Source organism: Alligator sinensis, unplaced genomic scaffold (assembly GCF_000455745.1).
Source record: "Alligator sinensis unplaced genomic scaffold, ASM45574v1 scaffold65_2, whole genome shotgun sequence".
In the NCBI taxonomy this organism is placed as follows: domain Eukaryota; kingdom Metazoa; phylum Chordata; order Crocodylia; family Alligatoridae; genus Alligator; species Alligator sinensis.
In genome coordinates this window covers 1,689,294-1,713,557 of record NW_005842071.1, presented here as the reverse complement: position 1 = coordinate 1,713,557, position 24,264 = coordinate 1,689,294, and the positions used below count along the sequence as shown (strand labels likewise).

Below are 24,264 nucleotides of genomic sequence, written 5' to 3'. Positions count from 1 at the left end.
CCGCTCTAAACAGGCTGTCAGAACTGTTTAAAGCTAAAAAAAGGTAAAAATTGTTCCCATTAAAAAAAATAAATAAAAAAATCAACCACTTCCCCAACCCAACCAGTGTGATGTCAGATATTCCTTGTCAGTATTGGCAACATTTTCAAGTATGACAGAGGTGTGTACGTCCAATATTCAGACACAACTGGCTAAATGTCTTCTGATGTCCTGACAGCAACAAGCTATTTGTCAATGACTCCTTGGAGAAGCTGGATGTTTTCAAGTTAGCAGGGCTGGATGGGATGTACTCCAGGGTATGGAAGGAATTGGCTGAGGTAATTTCAGAGCCATTGGAGGTCACGCAAAGGGCAAACATAGTGCCCATCTTTAAGAAAGGGAAGGAGGATTCCAGGAATTACAGACCAGTCACTCTGGAAAGACCATGGAGCAGGTCTTCAAGGAATCTATTTCAAAGTACCTAGAGGAGAACAAGGTGATCAGGCGCAGCGACTCACCCAGCATAAATTCACTAAGAGCAAGTCAAGCCTGATCAACCTGATTTCCTTCTATGATAAGGTGACAGGCTCTGTGGATGGTGGAAGAGCAGCGGATGTGATATATTTTGACATAAACAAAGCTTTTGACACCATCTCTTACGGCATTCTTATTAATAAGCTATAGAAATCCAGACTAGAAGAAAGTAGTGTAAGGTAGATACATAATTGGTTAGATGTTTGTACTTGTGTTCAGTAAATAGTCATCAGTGGCACAATGAGAGCGGGGGGGTCCTCCAGAGGTCTATTGTTTGACAAGAAGATAAACGATTTGGACAACTGGATTGAGTACACACACAGCCAATTTGTGGACAAAACCAAGTTGGGTGAAGGGCAAGGCTAGAATCCAGAATGACCCGGTTAGACTGGAGAAATGGTCCCAAATCAGTCAGATGAAAATCAACAAGGACAAGTGTCAAGCCCTGAACTTGCAATGGAATAATTAGCCAAACAAATACAGACTGGGGAATGATTGACTAGGTTGCAGTACTGCAGAGAAGGACCTGGGGTTACAGTAGACCATAAGATGAATATGTGCCAACAAGTACGTCACTGAATGGCTTTTAGGTGATGCTGACTGTACAGTAGCTCGTTACTACTGCGCAGTAGCATTGCATCACGCTTCATGCCACGTGGCGCTACTGTGCAGTAATGAGCTCCTGCACAGTCAGTGTCTCATGTAGTCACAGCCACTGGGCTATATTAACAAGAATGTCTCTTGCAAATCAAGGGAAGTGATTTTCCTGTTTTATTTAGCACTGGTGAGGCCTCACCTGGCATACTTTGTCCAGTTTTGGATCCCACTCTTCAAGAAAGATGTGGATGGATTGGAAAGAGTCCAACAGAGAGCAACAAAAATTATTTGTGGCCTGGGAAGCACAACTTATGAGGAAAGTTTGCAAGAACTAAGGTTATTTAGTCTGGTGATGAGAAGACTGGGAGGGTGATTATATACCTGATGGGTGATTATACAGGATGAAGATAACTTTTCTCTGTGGCAGTAGGAGCAGGCAAAATGACTAAGATGACTAGGATGGAGATAACCATTCTCTGTGACAAGACTTGGAGCAATGGACTCAAACTGCAGCAGAGGAAATTTAGGTTGGAGATTAGAAAGAACTTTCTGACTATGAAGGCAGTCAGGCATTGGAACAGGCTACCCAGAGACATCGTGGACTCTCCGCCCCTGAAAACTTTCTGGAGAAAGTTAAGCCAGAAGCTTGGCTGGATGGTTTAGTCAGGGATGATCCTTTACTGAGCAGGAGGCTGGTCTAGATGACCTCATGTAGCACCTTCCAGCCCTGCTGCACTATGATCTTCGTTGCAGCCGTAGTTGATACTAAGCCCTGGCAGAAGTCTCACACCTGGCATTCCCTTGCTCGTGTCATCTGCCAGTTTTCAAGCATGCTGCTCAGCTCAGGTTGCAAAAAAAAGAAAATTGCTAGAAGGAAGTGTAGTAGCCCACTGGTTACAGTATCCACCTGTGAAGTGGAAGACCTAGGATCAAATTTCTTCTCTGCTAGAGCTGGACTAGATCTGCTGCCTACCAGACGAGTGTCCTAACCATTGGGCTGTTGGGTATTCTGGATCACTCCCTCCCTGGGTATGAGTTTACAGCATGTACTCGTGCAGCTTCCTTACTGGGTTGCTCTGTGCGAACCACTCATTCTCACTGTCAAGTGGATGAATCCATCCAGGCTTTCTTCTCTCTTCTTTTCAATTGTATCCTCACAGAGGAAGTCTGTTCCCTTTGGTAGGCAAAGATCTGGAAGATTCAACATCAGTTGCAGGACAGATGAAGATCCGCTGGGGAGCCACAAAACAGGAAGCTACCTTGTATGTCATCGTTGCTGCATCTGGGAAAACTAATGAAGTTCTGTTAAGAGAGCTGAGATTCTCTACATTACAAGGTTTCTTTCCTTATCAGTTACTGTCAAAGTGTTAATCTTTAAATATTGTGGGTGATATTCTCAAGGCTAAGGGAGCTCAGAATGATGGGGGACAGGGGCAGAGGTTGGAGTAGATGACCTCTGGAGGTCCCTTCTAACCCTACTTCTCTACGATTCTGTTAGTGGGGCTTGAGGGGTAGGTCCTGCAGTTACCTTTAGGAACCCAGTGCATGCCATTTTGCTATGCATCTGCAGTCCTAGCAGAACTTCTCAGTGCCCAAAATCTGTGAGCATGACAATGTGTATTAATATCCCTGCCACTTCATTGTGGCAGAGGTCTGTTTGGTCATGGCACAATCCCCGCAGCCCAGGGATGCGGATGCTTTCCAGCCCCTGCCGGGCAGGCAATTCTGGGCGTGGGAATTCCTAGGGTGCACATCTTTAAGTGCAGAACAAGGAACTCCATGGGCTTCCCTTGCTCCCTAGCATGAAACACATGCCCTGGATTAACCTGCAAGGGTGTGTGTCTGCAAGTACAGAGCATGGGACCCTGTAAGGTTCCCTTCCCCCTGCAGGGGATTCTGGGACATGCATTTCACACTGCATAGCAAGGGAACCCCACGTGGTTCCTCTGGTTGGGACCAAGCACCTGGGGCCATTGTCCTGAACAATTGGAGGCCCATGAGAGGCAGGGGTTCAAGCTTGTGGGACAACAGCCCTGGATGACATCTAGACCTGGCAATTGGATCAGCTGTGCTGGAGCAGATTCCGACATAGCTAATCTCTCAAAATAACGTCTGTTTGTACCCCTATTCCTACACTTAGTGATCTGGGGTGGCTTGTCTGTGGTTAACACCTGGTCAACCTAAAACATCCAGCAGTAAGAGTATAGGACACCATCTACCCCAAAGGCATGGCTGTCAGAGCTCAACGTGTACATTCAAAACCTTCAAGAGCCCTGCTGAAGAGGGAGGCCTTACTGGACAATCTTGTTACTTGGGACTGTTTTTCTTCATTTATTTCTCAGTTTATCATGATTTCATGTCTAATGTACAATAAAACAACTATAAAAAGATGCTTTCACTTAACAGCTTAACATGTTAAGAAAAAATACCCATAAATAATTTTAGGGGAGAAAAAAAAATGTTAAGTCTCTAACATCTTATTGAATTAAAATTCAGTTAAGTCAATATTAGAAAGAATTTTGTAATTTCTAGAATGATGATCTCTACATGAAACCAGATGTAAAAAAAACAGTTCTCTCTCATAATGATAGGATGCAGATTGCTTCTGAGGTTAGCCAGCTTAATTTTACCAAAAAAAAAAAATATTAGAGGCACAAAAAGTCTAACGCAAGAGACTCTGCCCTAAGCAAAAGAAGTTCCTTTTGGTGAAATGAGTAGCTTTATGGATATCTAGGAGTATAATTTTTTTTAAAAGCTAGGTTTTGGATAATATCCATAATTCATTACCTGTTGTGAAGGATGCAAATCATAAATTATTATTTTTAAAAGAACTGCGTAAATAATTTTTTGGGATATCCTGAAAAGTCTCATTAGGTCAAGAGAAAATCAAAATTTTATACAGAATTTAAAAATACTTGTTAGGCTAACTGGGTTATTACTGCTAATAATGAATAAAAACATTTTATTTATTTGTCCTTCTATGATACAATTCACTTGCATCTAATCACCTCACAAGCGTGTGTGCCTGTAGGTGTGTGCACATCACATTGATGGTAGTTCTAACTTCCTCATCTCAAATCCTGTTGCAGGTTTTAATTTGCTCAGAGTGCTGAGCTGGTTTGGAGTAAACACCATAAAAACCTTGCATTAAAGTGATTTAAAGATTCTATGTTCATCCAAAAAACAGCAAAACAAAAAAGCCATATATGGGTAGAACTCAGGTACTTGTATGTACTTATCGTTACTTCCAGAAGAAGGCATCCCAAGATGAGTGAAACTGTACAGTAGCTACTTCTTTTTATATACATGCACACATACACCTAGCTTTATAGATATAGTGGTCACAGCTTTTCTTGTTTTCTGCTTGCTCAATGGGTGTGTGTTTATTAGTAAAAACAAGTGCAGTGATGCCATGGTTCACTTACACTCCATAGTTGTACCTCCATTGCACACACATAGCTCAGCTTAGTGATCTTTACTGTCCCAAGGACTTTTCAGAACATTACAATGACATATGTAAGTGGTAACAATTTGTAACTGGTGGAGACCCCCCCCAATTTTATTCTGGACCTCTTAATTGCCTTTTTATGAAATAATACAATACTTTTTTTTTCTAGATGTACTTGGGTATTGCAGTCATGTGCACAATACACTGTAACAGTGATGTAAGATCCAAGTATCAATGTGTTCTAGAAAAAATAAATGGTTGCATTCTCAGACATTCCACAGCACTAGTAATAGCACATATGCAGCACAGTACATTGCTTTATGCAGCTCTATTCCGACTTTTTCCCTGCAATCCCAAGCCATTTTGCAATTAAATGTAATTAGACAAACATGGACTGCAACCCCTTTCAATATTCCAGCATGTCACTGTGCGAGTACTATCCCTAGAGTATAAATCTATCTGGAACAGTAAAAAATAGACTGTTTTTGGGTGCCATTATGAGGGGGAATTTTCTGCTTAATGTAATATTACAACTGGAGAGTCTCAAATGATAAAAGGAACATAAACATGACATTCTCCAAAAGCTGACATGCAGTTCCACGATGCTGTTCATTTGAGAATTCCCACTGACTTTTATATCGCACATACAATGGGCAAATGCTGCCAACTCTTGAGTGGATGTCATGCAATTTTGATAACGAAGGAGTTCAAGAAGTCTCTGCCTCTTCTTGGTAGATAAGTCAAGATCCAGCACTCCACTGGGCACTAGGCTGAAGGCCTCTCTAATGCACAATTCCCTGTGCATTTATGGACAGTTGCAGGATTCCTTGCTAATAAGCTGCCTTCTGACACTGTTTTGGCTGGAGGAGAATGCTGCTCCTCTCTGGACCAGAATAAAGGAGAGCTGCAGTGTGGCTTGCCCCATGCAAAATGGCACAAGGATCCTCTCTCTTGCTGCTACATTATTATCATTTAAAAGGACGGAGTTAAAAATGAAGTAATTTATTTAAGGCTCTCAAAACCCAAGGGCTGGTGACAAAACTCCACCTTTAATATTGATTGAATTGGTAAAATACTAAGTTTACTAATTTGTTCATAGCTTCTGGCATAGATATTGTTACAATGTCTATGTTTAATAGAGCATAGAGAAAAGACATAGGATTCTCCTTTCATACTTGCAAGGTATCTTAAACCATCAATGAGATAGTTTAAAGTGGGAGCAGAACTGTGGAAAATAACCCTGGTCACACCCTGTTCACTCTTCCTTTCAGCATCCACTCTCTGCCCCTGTGTGTGACAAGATACTGGGCAAGACGGACCTACCACTTGACCCAGTAAATAGCAGCTCATACATTCTTATGTTTAATAACAATAAAAACTTGGACAGAAACTCCCTCAAAAGCCTGTTTCTCCACAGTGGAATGATCAACCATTACAATGAATTTGTAATAAATTGTATTTGTAATGAATTTCTCAGTAATCTTCCACCATTTTATGTGGGATGTCCTGAAGCCTCCTAGTGACACAAAAAGCTTTTAAAATGCCTGACTTCATGGACAAAAAAATAAAGTGTGAAAACCGGACTAAAGACAACTGCCATAGGAAAAATCCATGATTGGTAAAATCCAGCCTTGTGCACAAATGCAGCACACCAGTCAAACTTTATAACGAGAGCTTAAGCATGGTTTAGGGACACATAAGCCTTGTGTGGATTAGACTGCATGCACAGGGCTGAGTTTCATAGTAATTCAACTCTGTAGGAGAAGAAAATAATAGTCCTGCTTTTACAAAGTCAAGTCATTAGAGCTACTTCATTATTTGAACAGAAAGTCAAGCTGTGTTTGGGTTGAAATAAATGCATCACAGACTTCCAAGGCACAGGGGATATCATTAGGGGCTTGAAGAAGTAGCAAAGACGACGACAATGCTGCAATACACAAAAGTTTATTTTTAAGATTTTTTTTTCTTTTCTGAAGGCAAAATATAATAGAACCTAACATCAATGTTGTTTGTACAACAAAACAGTTTTTTTATATGAGAACAGACAATCCATGAAGAGTTTTGAAGTCTTAGAACTGCTTCCCTTTTTTTATCATGCTTTCTTGTGGTCAACAAAAAAGTTGGCACAGAAGATGCTGTGGCAGTCGAACAGGGTTGGGTATTCCTTCAGATCCTCGTCAGCTGGTGCCACAGGCTGGAGGGCAGAATACTTTCTACTTTCTCCATCACAAAATTTAAAGGGGCAAAGAGAGTGCTGAGAAACTGCAAAGAAATCAGATGTGCATGTAAATCAAAACAAAAGGAGGTAATACATATAAAACTTCTGCAATTCAGTTGTAATAGACCTTCATCCTACTTCTATAAAGTCCTACATGACGATACTAATTAAACACATGGTGCACAAAGCCTTTCTGCCAAATGCTACCTTTGGGTTTTAAATGTGTATTCCTGGAGTCTGTTATAATGCAAGCACGAATTACGTTTTTCATATGTATCACTATCTGTTCAATATACAAAGGCACACCTACAGACCCATGCTCAGATAAGCCACTGCAGACTTTACCTAAAACTCACCCAAGTCAACAGTCTCTCTCATGTGGGCAAAGCCAGGCAGACATAGCTAACTAAATACCAGAAGAGTGATTACAAAGAGGATGGAGATGGGCTTTTTTCTGGGACTGTAGGGGACAAGACTAGGAGCAATGAATCAGCAGGGGAAATTTAGGCTGAAGATTAGAAGGAACTTTCTGACTATGAAGGTGGAACTGTGTAGGTTTTCAGGAGCAGGTTAGGTAGACACTTGCCTGGAATGGTGTAGTCAGGGTTGCTCCTGCTTTGAGCAGGGGTGACCTTGTGCAGCCCCCTCCATCCCTATTTTCCTATGATCCAATGAACTATGGGCACAAAACTGTTCAGAATAGGACTTGGATTACTTGAATATCATCTAAGCATCTCCCCGTTGTTTTTCTGAGAATTTATTCTAACCTGCCCTTATCCAGATAACAAACTAATACTTTGAAAGACATATTGATGTACAGTATTAGTCCTTCATAGACTTCTATCCCAGTTCCATTTTATCACAGAAAAAAACCCTGTAAGCAGGTGAGAATACCTTTCAAAAATCTGACTTTTTGGGATTTGATGCTCAATATTGAAAAAGGTCACAATCTAGATACCTAAAAACTGTCGCTCCTCAAACTATTAGTTAATCTTGGAAATGCTGGCCAAGGTATTTTAATTGTGCTCTATATTAACAGTGTATATTACATACAGATGTGATGGGTCTCCTATAGCTGTATGGAATAGAATATATTATGCTATACTGTACTTGTTCAGACACATAATACTTTAAAACATGCAAAGTCAGCCCTTTTAAGGTTAAGAACAATGTTGCTTCCAGACATATACTGGTTGATATCGCTATGCCAAAGAATATAGTTCTTTTATGGGATCAGCACAGCAAATATCTGCAAGCAGCTTTATTTTCAGACACTGCTGTGATGAACACAGCACCTATTAACTGTCTTCAGTACACATATGTTAAAGAGAATCTGGCGATTCATAGATTTTGTTGTGTTGTAATTCTATCCTTCTGATGAGCAATACAGCAATCCGTGTACAGCAAATTCAAATGCCAAACAAGCTTTTGACTTTAAAAAAAATCCAATCATTCTTAATGCTGGTGAAATACATGTCACACACTTACTTAAAGTCTGTGGTACAGGAAGTATAAAACCTAGATGTTTTGGTTGTGAGTTTACCAGATAGGTCTTTATGATTAGTTTAACTATAAACATATATACTGCATATATTTTACATGTATTAATTAATAACAGGAAGACTTTGTCGGCATCCTGTTGTCTGTTCGCCTCTGAAAGAAAAGGAATTACCCTAGGGACAACTTGTACATTAAAGACAAATCAGTATAACACCACTTGTGACAAGGTTCTGTCACAAACAGCTAAAAGCAAAACCCTGGTCTCATCCTGAAGGAAGCTGGCACGCTGTATGAGGTACGGCTGCGATCATCAAGTTGTGTTTATGGATTAGGGCTGATCACATGAAATATCCAGGTTTTTGTTGCAGAGTTCCCTGCTCATATTCAAACTGTGATTCTGTCTGTTCAGATTTTACTTTCTCCTTCATAAAACATCTGAAGGAAGTGAATGCATTCACACCAACCTTGCAAAATGCAAAAATCTCATTACAGTGTATTATGTACTTTTCTAATTAAAGCTTGATTTATGCTTTTAATTTGCATCTGAAACATCTCACACAACAAGACAAAACTAAATGCTGTAACTAGTATAAATTAAATATAATTTATATTTAAGTTAGTGAAATTTGTGTTATTTAAATGACAGGGTTTTTAAAAATTTGCAATACTTTTGTAACTGAAGTAATTTAACATGTAGCCAGCAGCAGAAACTTAGCAAAATGTTTGTAGCTAGAGATATGATGAGGTTTTACTTCAGTTTGAAGAGTTCTGTGAAGTGAGAGAAGGCTAAAATGTACTACTATTTAGACACATGAGTTGAAATCCTGGCCACAATGAATTCACTGATGAAATCCCCCAGGGCTTCAATCAGGTCAGGATTTCACCCATGGTTTTGATTTGTCCCAAGTAAGTGATGCTTGTCACTTCTACTAGATCACAGCATACGCTCGAGTTGGAGTGAAGCTCTGAAAAGTCTCCTTTCTTTTAATTCTGTAATATTTTCTCATTCTCAGCACCTTTTCCACTACAACCCATGGGGCATAAGGAATGCACTTCTCCTTAACCCTAGTGGAACTCCAAGCACTGAAGTGTCAAGGCAGCCTCTTCCTTTTGGTTACTGTTTCTGATCGGTTCCTCTCCCCTGAACTAATAAAGAACTCACTTTCCAGCCACAAACACGTAAAAGATGAAAGGCTCCTATCATCTGATGGCATTCCACTTTGAGTGGAAGTCCGGTAGCCGGTATTTAAGCTGTCGAAACAGAGCACAGTGTGTGGCCCTTGCAAAGTTGTCTGTGCTCATGTTCTCAAGCATCACTGGCAGCTGTGTAATTTGCTTTCATACCACAGTGCGGTACCCAGGAGCACTGACTCTGTGTGCTTTAAGTTTTCTTTATGTTTTTGGCCTTTCCCCTTGACTCTGACAGTATCTCATGTGGCAATAGCGAGAGAAGCAAGACTAGCAATAAAACAAGGGTATAATTATTCATGGGAGATTTGCAGAAATGTTTTATTTTCTTTTAAAAGAAAAACTGTCGACCCTTTTGAACTTGCTGACTTAAAAGGAATTCTGCTTTACGGGAAATTCCTTCTTATGGCATGGCCTGATTGAAAAACAAGCCCTGGAAAACAGTTTAAAGACATTTATGTCTCATGCCCAATCTTTATAGAGAGACACTCTCTAACAAAGGCTGTGACTGGATTCACATATCCCCTTCTCTTGCACCCAATGGAGCTCCATGCAGAGAACAGGTCTCCCAGTGCAAGACTGGAGCTTTGTTTATATAGGAATTGCTTATATAGAAATTGGTAAGTGACCTTATGCAGAGGGCTTCCAAATACACAAAACAATAGAAAAAATAAAGAAAATTTGATTTTTCTCAGGCTTCATGCCTTTTTTACTGTTGTTGGCTCAACTGCAGATAAGGACTCAACTGAGGGTCACTTTGAACAAACACTCATTCTATCAATGCCAGATTCATTTATATTTAAGAAATATTCCTTTGCCACAGACTTATGCAAGTAACTTCTTCTTTAATGACTCTTCATGATTTACAGATACTTTCTCCTAATTCTACACAATGAGGTTAAAAGAATACAAAACCATATATGCACCCCGCTTATTATTTTAGCCAAAGTATTGCAATCAAAAAGCTTGCGTTCATCTTGACTGCCCTCATTAGAAAGCCTTAGTGCAAATCAAAGTATTGTTTGCGCCACTAACGAGGCAGTCATTTCAATGAGCATGGCACTTTAACTTTACTACTTGACCTCCTACCAGCTCCTCAAGAAAATTTCCTGTCTGTATCTCAAAAAGCTGCCAAAATGCAGGCTAGACAAATGAGCTTGCACAACTAAATTGAAATGCTAAAATATGTTGCCATTTTTTATTCCATTTTTTATTCTCAATCCATCACAATTGAGAACTGACATTTTCCCATTTCTCTACAGAGACCCTTGCTCCAACATATTCTATGTTCAGGTATTCCTATAAGTACATAATTACAATTGGTCAGATGCAGGTGGAGGGGTTGAATTTTCATTTCTCTGAATTGTCGCCAGACAGTTTTCACTGCTAAAACCAGGTTCCTGAACTTGAAGGGCCAGTGCTCTGCTGTAGTATGGCAAATTCTGTGGGTAAGATTATGCAGCACTGTCTGGACTGAGATGTAAATGAAAGAATTATGTTGACCTATTAAAACTATGGTTTATACCTGCAGCTTTGCACTGTTAACAACACATCACATGGAGTTGGTCAAACCATAGCACATCAATCAGACATCAATTTTCCATGCACACGACCATGATGTTATTCAGCATATTTGTCTTTTTAACTATCTTTAAAACTAATCCCCACAAAGAGAAAAGGCAGTTCTGTGAGGCAAGCAGGAGGTCTATTCCACTGGGCCCCGGTACTGCTGCGTGCCAAAGAGACGCCTGTCATTTCTCTTCTTAGATCTCACTCAGACAGCAACCCACTCTTAGCAGACGACAAAATTAAACATCAGAATCTAAACCTTCTCATGAGCTATGGAATGAAAGTCACAGGCTTTTATCACTCAGCTTATTCATAATTAAAAGCCAGCTGCTGCCTATAGTTGCTTATTAGGGTAGTGATACAGCTATTCAAGTCACTTGGAGCAGTGCCTAACCTACCAACCATTCCCATGTAAACTTCAGACACTGCTTGTATTTTTTTACAGGATTACTAATATGACATGAACTGCATTCTGTTTGGGTGCATTTGTTTAAGATCTGTCCTGCTCTCAGATACAGAATGCTGCCATTCCTACTCTATTAACATCAATTGGAGTTGCACATACGTTTGAAGGGAACAGATACTATCTCCCTGTTGTTCCTATCCTCCATACATTTATCTAAATCCTTTTAGAAACCAGTTATACTGTAAGTCTACATAGAAAGGACTCACACAAATTATATTTTTTACGCACTGCATAATTATTTCACAGTGCATAATTATTTATGTTTGTTCAAAATCTGCTGCTTCATTATTTCATCATGTGTCCCCTAGTTCTTGTGTTATGAGACAAAGTAAATATCTCACTATTCATATTTTTGCCACCATACATGATTTTCCTCATCTCAGTCATTTTGTTTCCAAGGTGAAGAGCCCCTGCCTTTTTAGCTTTCCCTTGTATGGAAACTTTACCCTTTATTAATTCTTGTTAATCCTCACTGGCCAGAAAAGAAAAATTAGTAAAGCCCCTGATAGATGCATCTAAGAAAGGAAGGGAGCTTGAAAAGTTTTTGAGAGAATCTCTCTCATTTGTTGCAGTTTGTGAAAAGGACACTGATTTGAAAAAGACACTGATTTAGTCAGTGTCTAGTCAACAGGAATCCATATTTTTTCTGCTACTAAGAGTTTCTGTTGGTCCTCTCTCACACTGACAAGTACTATGGAGTTATTGGAACCCTTCACAACTATAATTTCTTTTTCTGAACAGAGTGGGGCTCTGCAATCAATTATTACTTTACTTTCTTGGATTAATTATGAATTCTTTCCCCCTGTTTTGGCAGAACCACAGTAAATCTAGATCATTAGAGCCATCTAATGCAGAGAAGAAAGACAAGAGTATATTTTGTTGATACCTAGATATTATCTTTTTCCCTTGCTGCTCACCAATGAATATTCACATTATTAAGACCCAGCAGTGTCCAGCTCAGTTCTATTTTATCTGTGCATTTCCTTGCTCTATTGTGTGTTCTTATTTACCAAAAGAAAGCCGAATACTCACAGCCTTTGCAAAGACCCCCATAAGCTCTGGGAACTGATGTGTCAGGAGAGCTAGCATGGCTGTGAAGGAACATAATCCAGCAGTGAAGAGTATAAAGAAAGGAAGCTCTTTCTTGGGGTAAACTGAAACTTCATGAAATGCTGCAGAAAAGAGAAGAAACAAACGAGGTATGAGACTTAACAAAAATGGCCCTGAGGTTTGATTCATGGAAAAGAAGCATCTAAAGCAGTGGGTGGCAACCTCTTCAGGCTAGCAGCTGGAATGACCCAGCTTGGGTGGGCAGACACTAGGAGCCAGCCATTGCCACTGTTTCTCCCCACTCTGGTACAGGGAAAGTGCCTGCCACTGCTGCTTCATAGCATGGGGAAAGCGCCCATTGTTGCCACTTCTCCCCACCATGGCATGAAAGATGCCCCCAGCTGCCAAATGTCTTGGAGTCCCATGTATGCGGGCTGGATCTAATGGCTCCATGGACTGGCCCCCAATCTGAAGACTGCAAACCTCACAATCAGTAGAGATTCTTCCTCACATTTCTCTACCCCTGATAACCACTTTTTTCTAATATGGCTTTCTTTGCCTCTTCCCAAGTGGAAGGCTGCCTGCCTTACACTCTGTCACACCACTATCAGTTCCTCTTATGTTCCTTTAGCATCTTCACCCTCATAGTTATAATCCATTTAATTTTTTTAGATAATTTAATATATATTACCAAAAATAGTTCATCTAAGATAACGAAACATGCTCAAAGGAATCTAGGGACAGGACAAAAAACTATCCCACAAATTCCCAAATGATTCTTATGGTTATTAAAAATACCCAGCAACAAACAATATAAACTAAAGAGAAACTTTGGTTTTAACCTAAAAATCCCCTGGGGAAACCTGGAAGTGTTAGAAAAGGAACATGGGGCTCAGCTGAAGTGACGTTCCCTTTTATCTTTTATGGTGGCTCATGTTCAGGCTACAACGTTTGGCCAACTTGGTAGTTCTGGCCAGTCCTCACATGTCCAACTGTTTCACTCCATCCCTACATTTGCATTAGGTTTATTGTACTTCTTATGTTTTGTAGCTATCTATATGCACATCACACTTATCTTCCACTCTCCCTCTTCCATTCCTTTGGGAAGGTGTGGTTTGAGATAAGCAAGAATTTGTCCCACAGATGGCTTGCTTTGCACCTGCCTGGTCACCAGAAGAGGGCAATTAGGGGGCACTACATCAATCATGCATTCACTCAGCACCAAATGGATATCCAAACCAGGGAACAGGGATTTGGGAACAATACTGCTCTTGTTTGGTGGGCCTGTAAAGCCTCTGTGAATAAGAAGAACGTCTTGCATTCAAAATCTTGTCTACCCAGCCATGCAATTGGTCCTATAAAAGATATCATCCACAAAAAGCTTTGTCTCAAAAATAAAAATGGAAATTTTGTTAGAATTTGGGGTCTTCAAACATTGTTTCCTTAAAAAGAAAACCCATAAAGATTATCCTTTCTGCAAGAAAATGCACAATGAAATACTTTAAATCAAACAGAGGCAGAAAATTAGTCTGAGAAATAGAACTACATGGACATCGCAGCAATATATTGCTGGTTTAGAGTAACTTCTGCTTGCCTTTGACTGACATGATGAAACCCATTGTTGTAGCTTATTAGCCAGCTGAGGCAAAAATTAGGTTTGGTTGATATTTTTACTTAGCTAGGTTATTCTTTTACATCTCCTTTTCATCCTCACACAGATACCAGTGTTCTGACACCACTCCACCAGAGAGCCATCAAAGAGCCTTTAAAATATAAGCAATTAAAGGGTGTAGACAGGCATGGAAAGCACCTTCAGGGAACCCCTGTCTCTTACAGTATGTTAAATTCTTCTCTAGTCAAACCCAAGAGATTTTGCAATAAAACGCATTTCCCATAATTGTTGAAGAAAAATATTTTCCTTTATGTATTTTATTAAAGGGTCCCTTGCTTCTAATTTTTGACAAAAGTATTTAGTTTTGCATCTAGAAAAGAGAATGCTGGACTATTCCATAGCACTTTGTCATTCCCAAATATCCCAGCTACTCCACCCTCCACAGAACAGTATCCCTTAGAGAAAGCATTCTGAGTGCTCTAGAAGATGGGGTTATAATTAGGATGATTATAACAGGGTGGGGAGCCAGAGCTGGCTGCCAAGGATTTCTGTGTAATATCAGAGAGACTGTGCTGTGAAAGAGGGGCCTCCCAATGAAAGGACTTCGGTATACTATTTCTCCCTACAGTTCATTCACATAGTTTTATTAAGAATGATTACATGTAATTTAGCCAAAATCAGAGTTGTTATAAGGACCAAAAATGCAAGCAAGCCATACAAGAGACACGTTCTGACTTAGTCATTTTTATTTAAAAAATTTGTTCATTTTTGTGGGTCTCCCTACATGTCTGTTATAACCTGATCCTGAAAACATCCATGTATATGCTGTGACACCAAGTCCTGCTGTCTTCATATGGGAATGGAGGGTGACTGCATGCAGGCTCAGTAGTTCAGCCTCTTTTTTGGCAAAGACTGATTTGTGTGCTTAACTTGATGCACTGCAAGTATGTCTAATTGGCTTCGATTGTACAACTCTGCAGGAGCAGGAGAGAGTGTGTTGTATCTGTATCTTGTACTATTGGGCGCTGCAAATTCATGGTAAGTATAAGTGATAAATGACACACATCACTATAAGGACAAACCCCCCTCTCCTTGCTACTAGGATTGGCGTACAACAACAAAAATCACAGAATAAATTGGCTAGCCTACTGTGTTAATCTTCCAGCATACTCAATCCTGTGGTCTTTGGAAGGGTGAAACTGCCTTGAATTTAAACAGACTTCCCTGCATTAGGACAACAGGGCTGGGTGACAGTATTTTGGTTTGATGACATGTTATCCTAGATACAAGGTCAAATTTATCTTCAAATGTTTTGGTGAGAGGAAAACAACACAATTTAAAAGAATTATGTCTACAGTAATCTGATTTTCTCTTTTTGACATCAATAAAGATACCTAAATCTTTATAAGCTATGGCTATGAATTACCTTTTTGACAATCAATTGAATTCTTGAGACTCACTGTCAAGTGACCAAGGTTCCCTCTAAGCTGCACGCGTGTGCAGCTGCGCACATGAAAAAATCATGCTGTGCAGTAACTTTTTAATGCCACGCACCCGCCCCGACCTGGCCAAAGGCTGCTGCAGGAGGGACAAGGGGCAGGCACACTGAGATACCCACACACTCCCAGGGTATCTGTGGGGGGCAGATCGAGACCCCCACAGTGCAGGAGGGAGTGCAGTGGGGGCAGGGTGCTCCCTCCTGCACTGTGGGGAATATCCCATGACTGGGTTCACTGTGAATGGGGCCCTGGCTGGGCTAGGGCAATTGAAGCCCGGTGGTTCTTCTAGGGGTGTGGGCAGGTGGCTGCAGCTTCCACTGCTGAACGCACCGCGGGTGAGGGGGAGCAAATTCCCTGCCCCCTCCGGTTCCCAGGCAGCCAAGTGAGGGCATGTGGCCCGGTCCCTGATCTTTGCATGGGGCAAGGGCAGGCGGGATATGCGCTTTGCCTGCTCCCTGCCTCCGAGCCTCGCTGCAGCTTTTGAAAGCGACGCCATGTGCCTCGCTGCCTGGCCCACCAAGCAGTGGTATGCACATGGTGCTGCACCACTTTCAAAGCCTGTAGTGAGGCAGGGAGCAGGCAGAGCGCACGGACCAAAGTGGCACAATCATGGACCGCTACACCTTAGAGGGAAAATTGCAAGTGATTATTCTAACGCAGTGAACCCAGGCAACCAGTGTTCAGAAATGCAGAACTGGAATAAATGACCTACCAACATCAAGGACAACTTAGAGTGAACTTACATGGAAGTAGTTCTCTGTCAGCTGTTTCTGTACAGATGGGGTAAGGGTAAAAAAGGTGTCCCTTTTCTAAAGGATAGGGAATCATTCTGAAAGCTGAAAAGGAGAAATAATGCATTGAACAGATTATTGTGAACATGACATTTGCTTGAAATGTTCAACAAACATTTAATATGTATTAAAATTTTTGTAAAACAAATACAAGCCAGCACTAAATCCAAAATGATTATATTTGAGTGCCTACATTTAAAAGAGAAAATACTTATAATACTTATGCCTAAACAGCTTAATATCCTCACAGGAGTATTCTCAGTGAAGTCAGCAGAACCATTTTCCATAGATAAAGTCAAGCACATAGATAAGTGTTTGAAGGGTTAGGCCCTCACATACATAAACATAAACATCACATTTGAAGTTTGATTTACTAGTTTTAGAGTTTCCAAGAGTTTGAGACTCAGGGGAAAATAACAATAGCCGGGGGATAATAGGCTTATGCTATGATAAAAACAGTTAGTAGTTTATCCCTTTGGGTGCCTGTACATGAGTGCGGAGGCTGCTTCAACATGCTGTAATTACATAAGAGCAGGCTTGATGAATCGAGTCTGCTGGAGTGTGGCAATTACCATGCTCCAGAAGCCTCCCACGTCTCATGGATCAGCATCCATGTGCTTCAAAATGGCAGCGGAGGCACTTGAACTAAAGCTTGTTGAATGAGCTTTAGTTCAAGCACCCCTGCCGCCATTTTGAAGCATGGGGATGCTGATAAATGAGACGCTGCGGTGCTTTAATTAAAGCTGCTCTCAGAACCACTAATTAAAGTGCCATGCCCCCCACCCCTGGAGCACATGTAAAAGTGCCCTTTGGCGCACTCACATTTTTAGCACTCAAAACTTCTGTTGATTTCTGTGAAGTTCTGCATGCGGAGAGAACACAACAACAGGTCCCAGTGAACTACCCAATGTACACAAGTAAGAAACCATGCAAGAAACAGTGTACCAGTCAGCAGAGAGCATCATGACAAGGTAACATACATTCACTTTGCATTTGACAATCTAAGATGAATAATAAATTATTAAAACCACTCTTGACATGCATTTTTTTAAGCAGAGCAGATCAAGTCAAGTTTTCAATATGAACCTTTAGGCCATAGATCAACTAACACTTTATCTTCTTATTCCATAAAATATATTAAATATTTAAATTGAAAATAATAATAGAGAGGGAGGGAAATGGATTATATTCTGATGATCTCATAAACCACCTGAGTTATGCTCTTGTGGTTTATGGAAACATCAGTACAGTTGACTGAATTACAGCTTTGCAATCAATGCATCTTTTCTTATTATCCTGTATGTTATTCTCACTGTTAAACTGTCATCCACATGTTATTCTCACTGTTTCTATGAACATCATTCACTGAAGCAATTTTTTCCTCAACAGATGTCCTATAAATACTGTATATTGTAAATATAAGATTGAGAAGAACACAAACACACATATAGAATCATAGAAAATTAGGGTTGGAAGGGACCTCAGGAGGTCATCTAGTTCAACCCCCTGCTCAAAGCAGGACCATCTCCAACTAGATCATCCCAGCCAAGGCTTTGTCTAGCTAGGTCTTAAAAACCTCCAAGGATAACCTGGGTAACCTGTTCCAGTGTTTTACTATCCTCCTAGTGAGAAAATTCTTCCTAATATCTAACCTAAACTTCCCTTGCTGCAACTTGAGACCGTTGCTCCTTGTGTCATCTGCCACCACTGAGAACAATGCTTTATTATGCATCTCATGCAGGGCAATGAGGAAATGTATTAAAAATGAATGACTGCTACATACCGTCCTATTTTCATATGTAAATATTTCATTTAAAATAATTGCGGTTATAATCCTACATTTTGAAATTACCCAACCCTCAGAATGCTGTCACCATGCATTATTTATCAGTTGTCATGTTTAAAATAATAATAAGGAAAGCAGAATATTCTCAGTGTATAATGCTTGTATTCCAGTGTAATAAGCTTCAGCCACATATGGTGTTTATTCTAATGTCTGAATATTAGTTGGACATAAAAACGTTATGTATACAATCCCAGAGCAAGGAATGCAATCAAACTGGGCCACAATTCTGTCACTTAAGGGGCACCATGTCTTGTCCCAGAAGATGTAAATTACTCAGAATTTTGCAGCACAAGAGATCCTTTTCTCTTGTAGTTTGCTGATGTCAAAGGTTTACCAATTTTCCTTGGTAGAGACCCTTGTTACACAGAATAGTCTGCATTGCAGCTTTTCAGAAATGAAGTCTGGGTATGGACAGATGTAACATTACACAGTAGAATTTACTTCATTCATATCTGGGCTGTTTGCAACCTCAATTTCTTAATTCACAGTGGGTGCATCTACACCTTAATTAACCTTAATTCACAGTGGACACATCTACATGGTCCTTAATACGCTTCTGCTAATGCACATTAAATTTAGTACCTCCACTGTGAGGGCTCCTATACATATGTGCAGACATTGCTCCAACACACTGGAAATTCAATGCATCGGAGCAGACTCGATTAATCGTGTCCGCTGGAGCATGGAAATTGATGCACTTTGGCAGCCTTCTGTGTTATGTGTATCAGTGTACCACTGTGTTTCCGTGGTGAAAAAATGGTGTTGGGGCACTTTGAAATAAAACATGTTTTATAAGCTTTAGTTCAAAGCATCCCACCGCTATTTTATCAGCACAGGGACGCTGATGCATGTGACAAGCAGGCACTTTTAATTAGTGTGGCTTGCTAATTAAAACCCCTGGGTGCTGCATGCCGCAGCACATGTAAAAACAAGCTGTGGTACTAGAAAAAAGCACATAAGCCTATTTTAATACGCATTAGTGAAAGCACATGGGTTTTTTGTGATGCTTTACTGTGCATTAAGATAGGCTAATGCTGTAGATCCACCCAGTGAGTTGCAGACGAAAAGATGAGTCACACAGCTGCTTACTGTGGCTTCATGATCCCTGCAGTTCACAAACTCTCATCTTTGCAAGGGCTACAGAACCTATTCCCATGAACTATTGGGGTTCTACTGTACTTGTATAAAAGGACACCAGTATAAGCCATTACGGGCTATATGCTGCTATTGTGCTGTAAGTGAGGAAACACAAACTCAGCACTGAGGGAAAATATAATAGATAATTTTCCAACAAAACATTGCTACCTGCAAAGACCAACTCTGAAAGAAACTAGAAAATCTTTCTGAGCAACCCCCAGCTTTTAGGAAAGCATGTAATACAGTTTATCTTAGTGATGTAACATTATCTCCTTTACGAAGCAATGAATCCAAATGCAAACTACAACTGCACTGTTTAAATAGACATCACTTCAACTGATATAGAGTATTATTTCAAGATTTTTTTGGATTAAAAAAATATGAAAATATGTAGCACAGTATTCTCCAAACTTTTGATACCTGGGCCACTTTTTTTCTGGATTAAAACTGGCAGAATACTTCATTCTTACACCTGAAAAGCTGTAAATGTGTGCGTGCGCGCGCATGTGTATTTTTTTTCCAAAACATGCAACATATTCCACTTTCCTGCCAGAGGACATAATATAGGGCTGAGATGTACTGTTAAAAATGACACCAAACAAGGTACATCTTTCTTTAACCAAATGATTAGTCTCTAAATCAGTGGTTTTCAACCTTTTTAGCCTCAAGGCCCCCTGCCATATCTTTTCTGAATTTTGCAGTATCCCACAAATTCAGAAAAGATATGTAGGGGGGCTTTGAGGCTAAGGAAGTTGAGAATCTGATCTAGATAGTGCCAATTCAGGGTGTGGGGGCAGGACCTCACCCTGCTGTGCCCTGCTCCTTCCACTGTCTGCACCTTCCCATACTCTGGTCTGTCCTTCACGGTGCCCCAGCCGCTGAGGCTGCTCCTGAAGGTGTCACATGCTGGTGACCACAGCTGTGGTCCCTCTTGCTGGCCCTGGGAGCGGGCGAGGAGTTGAGGGGATGAGCTGAGATGCAAAACATAGCTCACCTGTGCATCCTGGATGCCCAGCTGCACCCTCGAGCATGCTGCTAGGAGTGTGTGGGGAGCTGGCACAGGGGCTGCTTGGGAAGAAAGGGTGAGGAAAGGCAGCAGCAGTGGTGGCAGTTCCCAGAGGAGCAGCCTCAGGCACTGCTGGAGTAGCTGGGGCAGGCCAGGGTGGCAGATGAGGGCAGAGAGCATTTACCTCCTCACAGTGGGGAATCTTGTGGCACATTTCTGTTGCTCTGTTGGCAAACTAGTGTGCTATGGCACACCCGTTGGGAATCACTGGTGTAGCAGAATATATTGTGCTTTTCATTTTCAAGGTGCTCTACTAATTAGCTAATTGATTTACTAATGTATTGATTATACTTTTGTTTAATCCCAGGTTATAACAGTAATGCCATAGTAAAGGATGTGTTAGTGCTCACAGCAGACTAAATCTTAACTTTCTGGCTTCTTATTCTCCAGTGTAGGATTTCTTTGTGAGCAATAATGGGAAGTAGGCAAGTGGGGCTGTAGGAACCTGAACAGCTGCTGATGGAAGCAGGGAACACAGAATATTCTGTGGCACTCTCCTAAGCAGCCTGTTATAAATCTTGTCCCTCTTTTTTCCCTATGCAGATCAGAGTGGGCCTGAAACTGCAGTAAATCTCATACACCTGCTGTGAGGAAGAGGCCTAAATGAAACCTGGGCATGCCACACAGGTTGTGCCAATGCCCCCTCCTCACTGATCTGAACATATACTATGTGCTCTCCTGTTGGCTACCCCTGGACTAGTAGCATGTTTTCTCTGCTCAGTTCTGATAAGCCTGCCAATGAATTAACCACTGAACCACATGTGTATTGAGGCAAACTGTCTTCTCTCACATTAACAAATGAGAAACCTAATTACATTGAATGCCAGATGCATACTCAGGTTTATGAGCTAAATATCTGGTTTATCCCTGCTTCAGAAGAAAAGCTTTTCCCCAAGAGATGCCAAGCCATTGCCATGCCTCTACTGTTCATTTTCTGGTCTGTCCTCCATGTTTGAAGTACTTTGAGGTAGGACCACAGATGAAAGTGTTTAAGGCTTAAATTACACTGGATGTGCAGCAATGCTAGCCATAGAGTAGGGCAGCTATTACTGTACCTTGCCATGAGGGGTGTGTGTGGAGGGTGAGGAGCAGCAAACAGCCCATTTGCCTTCAGCAAATAGCTACCCCATGGCCAATGAGGATAGATGTTAAATTGGTGAAGCCTACATTGATATAGTTTTATTATCTATGGGTATTTATACACATGCTTATAGTGCATGTATTTGTATAAATGGCGAAACATGCATCAGCATTGAGAAAACGGCAGCTGCATTTTGCTGCTTATACAACTGCACGCAATGCACTGAAGTGTGCGTAAGCTCATGTGTGAGCAGACTTGATTAATCGAATCTGCTCCAATGCATCAGATCTCCGTCGTGTCACAGCACAAAAATGTATGTGTATAAATGCCCTATGATTCTTTCATGGATGATTCTACACTAGATTGGGTGAAGTTAAGAATTTAAGGGTTTACGAGTTTGCATTTGTCTGTCCATTGCTTTCTTATATCAGTTTAACAATGTGAATGTGTCTTCTGTCTAAGTTTTTACTTAGGCAAACTTCAATTAAAATAGCTGGCAATCATCTTGTTGAGGGAGGAACAAAAAATTAAATGAAGCTTAATTCATTTAAGCTTCACCCTGAGTGCAGTGGTGCACCCCCTGCAAAAAGGCAGGTGGTCGCCTCTCACCACCCTGCCGTCGACACCGCCAGTGGCATCTGCAGGTGGTCCACGCCTGCCGCTGGCTGTTGCTGCCGGCAGCACGTACAGGTGGTCACTGACCCCTGGCCAGCGCTTGCCACCCCACCCCCTGCCCTGCCAATGACAGTGCCAGTGGCGTCTGCAGGAGCTCCCAGCTTACCGCCGCTGCACTCCTGCTGCCACACTCCCGCTGCCACCAGTGCAGCCGTGTCCCCACAGCCGCCGGGGGCACGTGCCATTCGTGCTCCCATCCACCTAGGGGAGGGGTGGAAGAGCAAGCAAGTCTGTCCAATAGCCAGCTGTCAGGGGGCTTTGTTGGGAACTCTGCTGCAAACACAGCCACTGTGACCAGAAGATCTGAAGCTCTGTTGGCTATGCAGCTGCCCCTGCCTGATTCTGCTAGACTGATGATTGGAAGGACTTGAAGGGGAAGCTTTGTCACTGCCACGTGGCCAGCAGAGCTCCAGTGAGCCCTTGCTCTAGCAGTCCCAACAAGATGCTCTACCCTATGCTGCCACTGCAGCTGCTAAAATGTGGGTTTTTGCCTGTAAGAACCCAAGCTCTGGGAGCTTTGGCAGCACTGTGTGGAGGCCTTTGCAGGCAATTGTTACCATCCCAACCAATGGAGGAGGCTGCAAATCAGTGGTTGCCACCATTGGGTGGGAGGGGCTTGATGCAACTAGAGGAAGCTGCAGCAAAGGGGCAGCCCTTGCTCAGCTGCCTCACTGACAGGCTCCCCTGGAAGGGAGACAGGAAGGGAGCTAAGGAGCAGCTTATGATCTGGCTGGAAAGCCTGCCTTTGAGGTGTCTTTATAACTCTCCAGCTAGGGCACTTGGGTGCCTGTATGCCCTTAAAGCACTACATTTTTGTAGTCTACAAAGTGCCGAGACACTGTGTTGCACTACAAATGAATGCCTGTCCATGCCCTAAGAGAGACTCTCAGAGGTTTACCAGAACAGCTGAATCTTGGGGCTGAATTTTAAGCCTTAGGGTTCTGATCCTAATGTCCTTATGTTCCAAAAACTCTCACTGGATGAACAGACATCAGGGTGCTCTGCTGTGTTGGGGATATCCAGAACAGAATGGCAACACCACTCACTTCTATAAACATGGTCCTTTCACCATCACCCCATGAGGAATCATAGTTAATTTAGTGGCAAAGTAGCACGATCACTAGGAATCAGGATTCCTGTCTTGTGCTTCACACTTTGCTATGAAATTTGTTATTCTCTGTATGGCCTAAACAAAGACCACTTGGCTTATCTATCACACAAAACAATACACACTCTAGAGCAGTGAGAGTGGTTCTTGAATTGTCTGAAGCGTAAAGGACATTTCAAGGATGAAAGATACTATAGCATAAGTCAAACAGTATTTCATTATGATATCCAGTGAAGGTGCATGTTGACAGCTTTTACTTCCTGTAAAATGTTTCTAAGAAAGAGAATTACTTACTGCCTTCCCACGTACAATGTAAGAGATTCAAAGCCCCCTCTACCCTCTTCCAGTGTTGAAGGTGAAAGAAAGCATATGCTATTGCTTCACTGTCCCCTCTCTTCAGAATGTGTTCAGGGGGAAGGATTAAGCTTTTCATTTCTAGCAGATACTGCAATAGAAAGGCAGAATGCAATTATTTCGGTAGTCATAACGCACACAATACTTGCTTGCATTTCTACACCTTGCATTGAATGATCTTTTTCCCTAAAGCACTGTCACTTATAAGTGTTTCATCAAACATGTAACATCATTGACTGCACTTGAAGATAATTATTGAATTATCCCAAAGACTAAAATATGCTAGCAGATGGTTAACATTGTGTTTTTCAGCTGTGCTGGGACCATAGAGAATTTTAAGATGTGATGTCTCTCTTATCAAATGGATAAAAGAAAGGGAAAATTGCACTACAGAAAGGGGGTTTAATTACAATAGCTTTTTAATTAAAATGTTTATACTAAAAGGTATGATATGAGAAAGTATTGAAAAGCCTAAAGAATCTAGCTTCCTTACAAAAAAAGAACAATACACAGAGCTCCTCCATAAAATTATTTAGTTAAAAATCA

General features: G+C 41.3%; 1 protein-coding gene across 13 annotated transcripts in view; it reads right to left on the bottom strand.

The window, feature by feature from the left end:
* Positions 1–6,486: 6,486 nt before the first annotated feature.
* ST7 (suppression of tumorigenicity 7) overlaps positions 6,487–24,264 on the bottom strand; it is a 219,675-nt gene continuing 201,897 nt past the window's right edge. For 9 of the 13 annotated variants that reach the window (XM_025204175.1, XM_025204177.1, XM_025204176.1 and 6 more), the window contains 4 exons: positions 23,659–23,809; positions 16,404–16,496; positions 12,532–12,671; positions 6,487–6,820 (listed from right to left, as the gene is read on the bottom strand). In XM_025204175.1, coding sequence (XP_025059960.1) covers positions 6,725–6,820; positions 12,532–12,671; positions 16,404–16,496; positions 23,659–23,809 — 480 coding nt within the window. In that variant the 3' untranslated portion in view covers positions 6,487–6,724. Of the gene's footprint in view, positions 6,821–12,531; positions 12,672–14,143; positions 14,313–16,403; positions 16,497–23,658; positions 23,810–24,264 lie in introns of those variants that run through there. The other 4 variants (XM_025204169.1, XR_003094031.1, XR_003094032.1 and 1 more) reach the window with 4 other exon arrangements.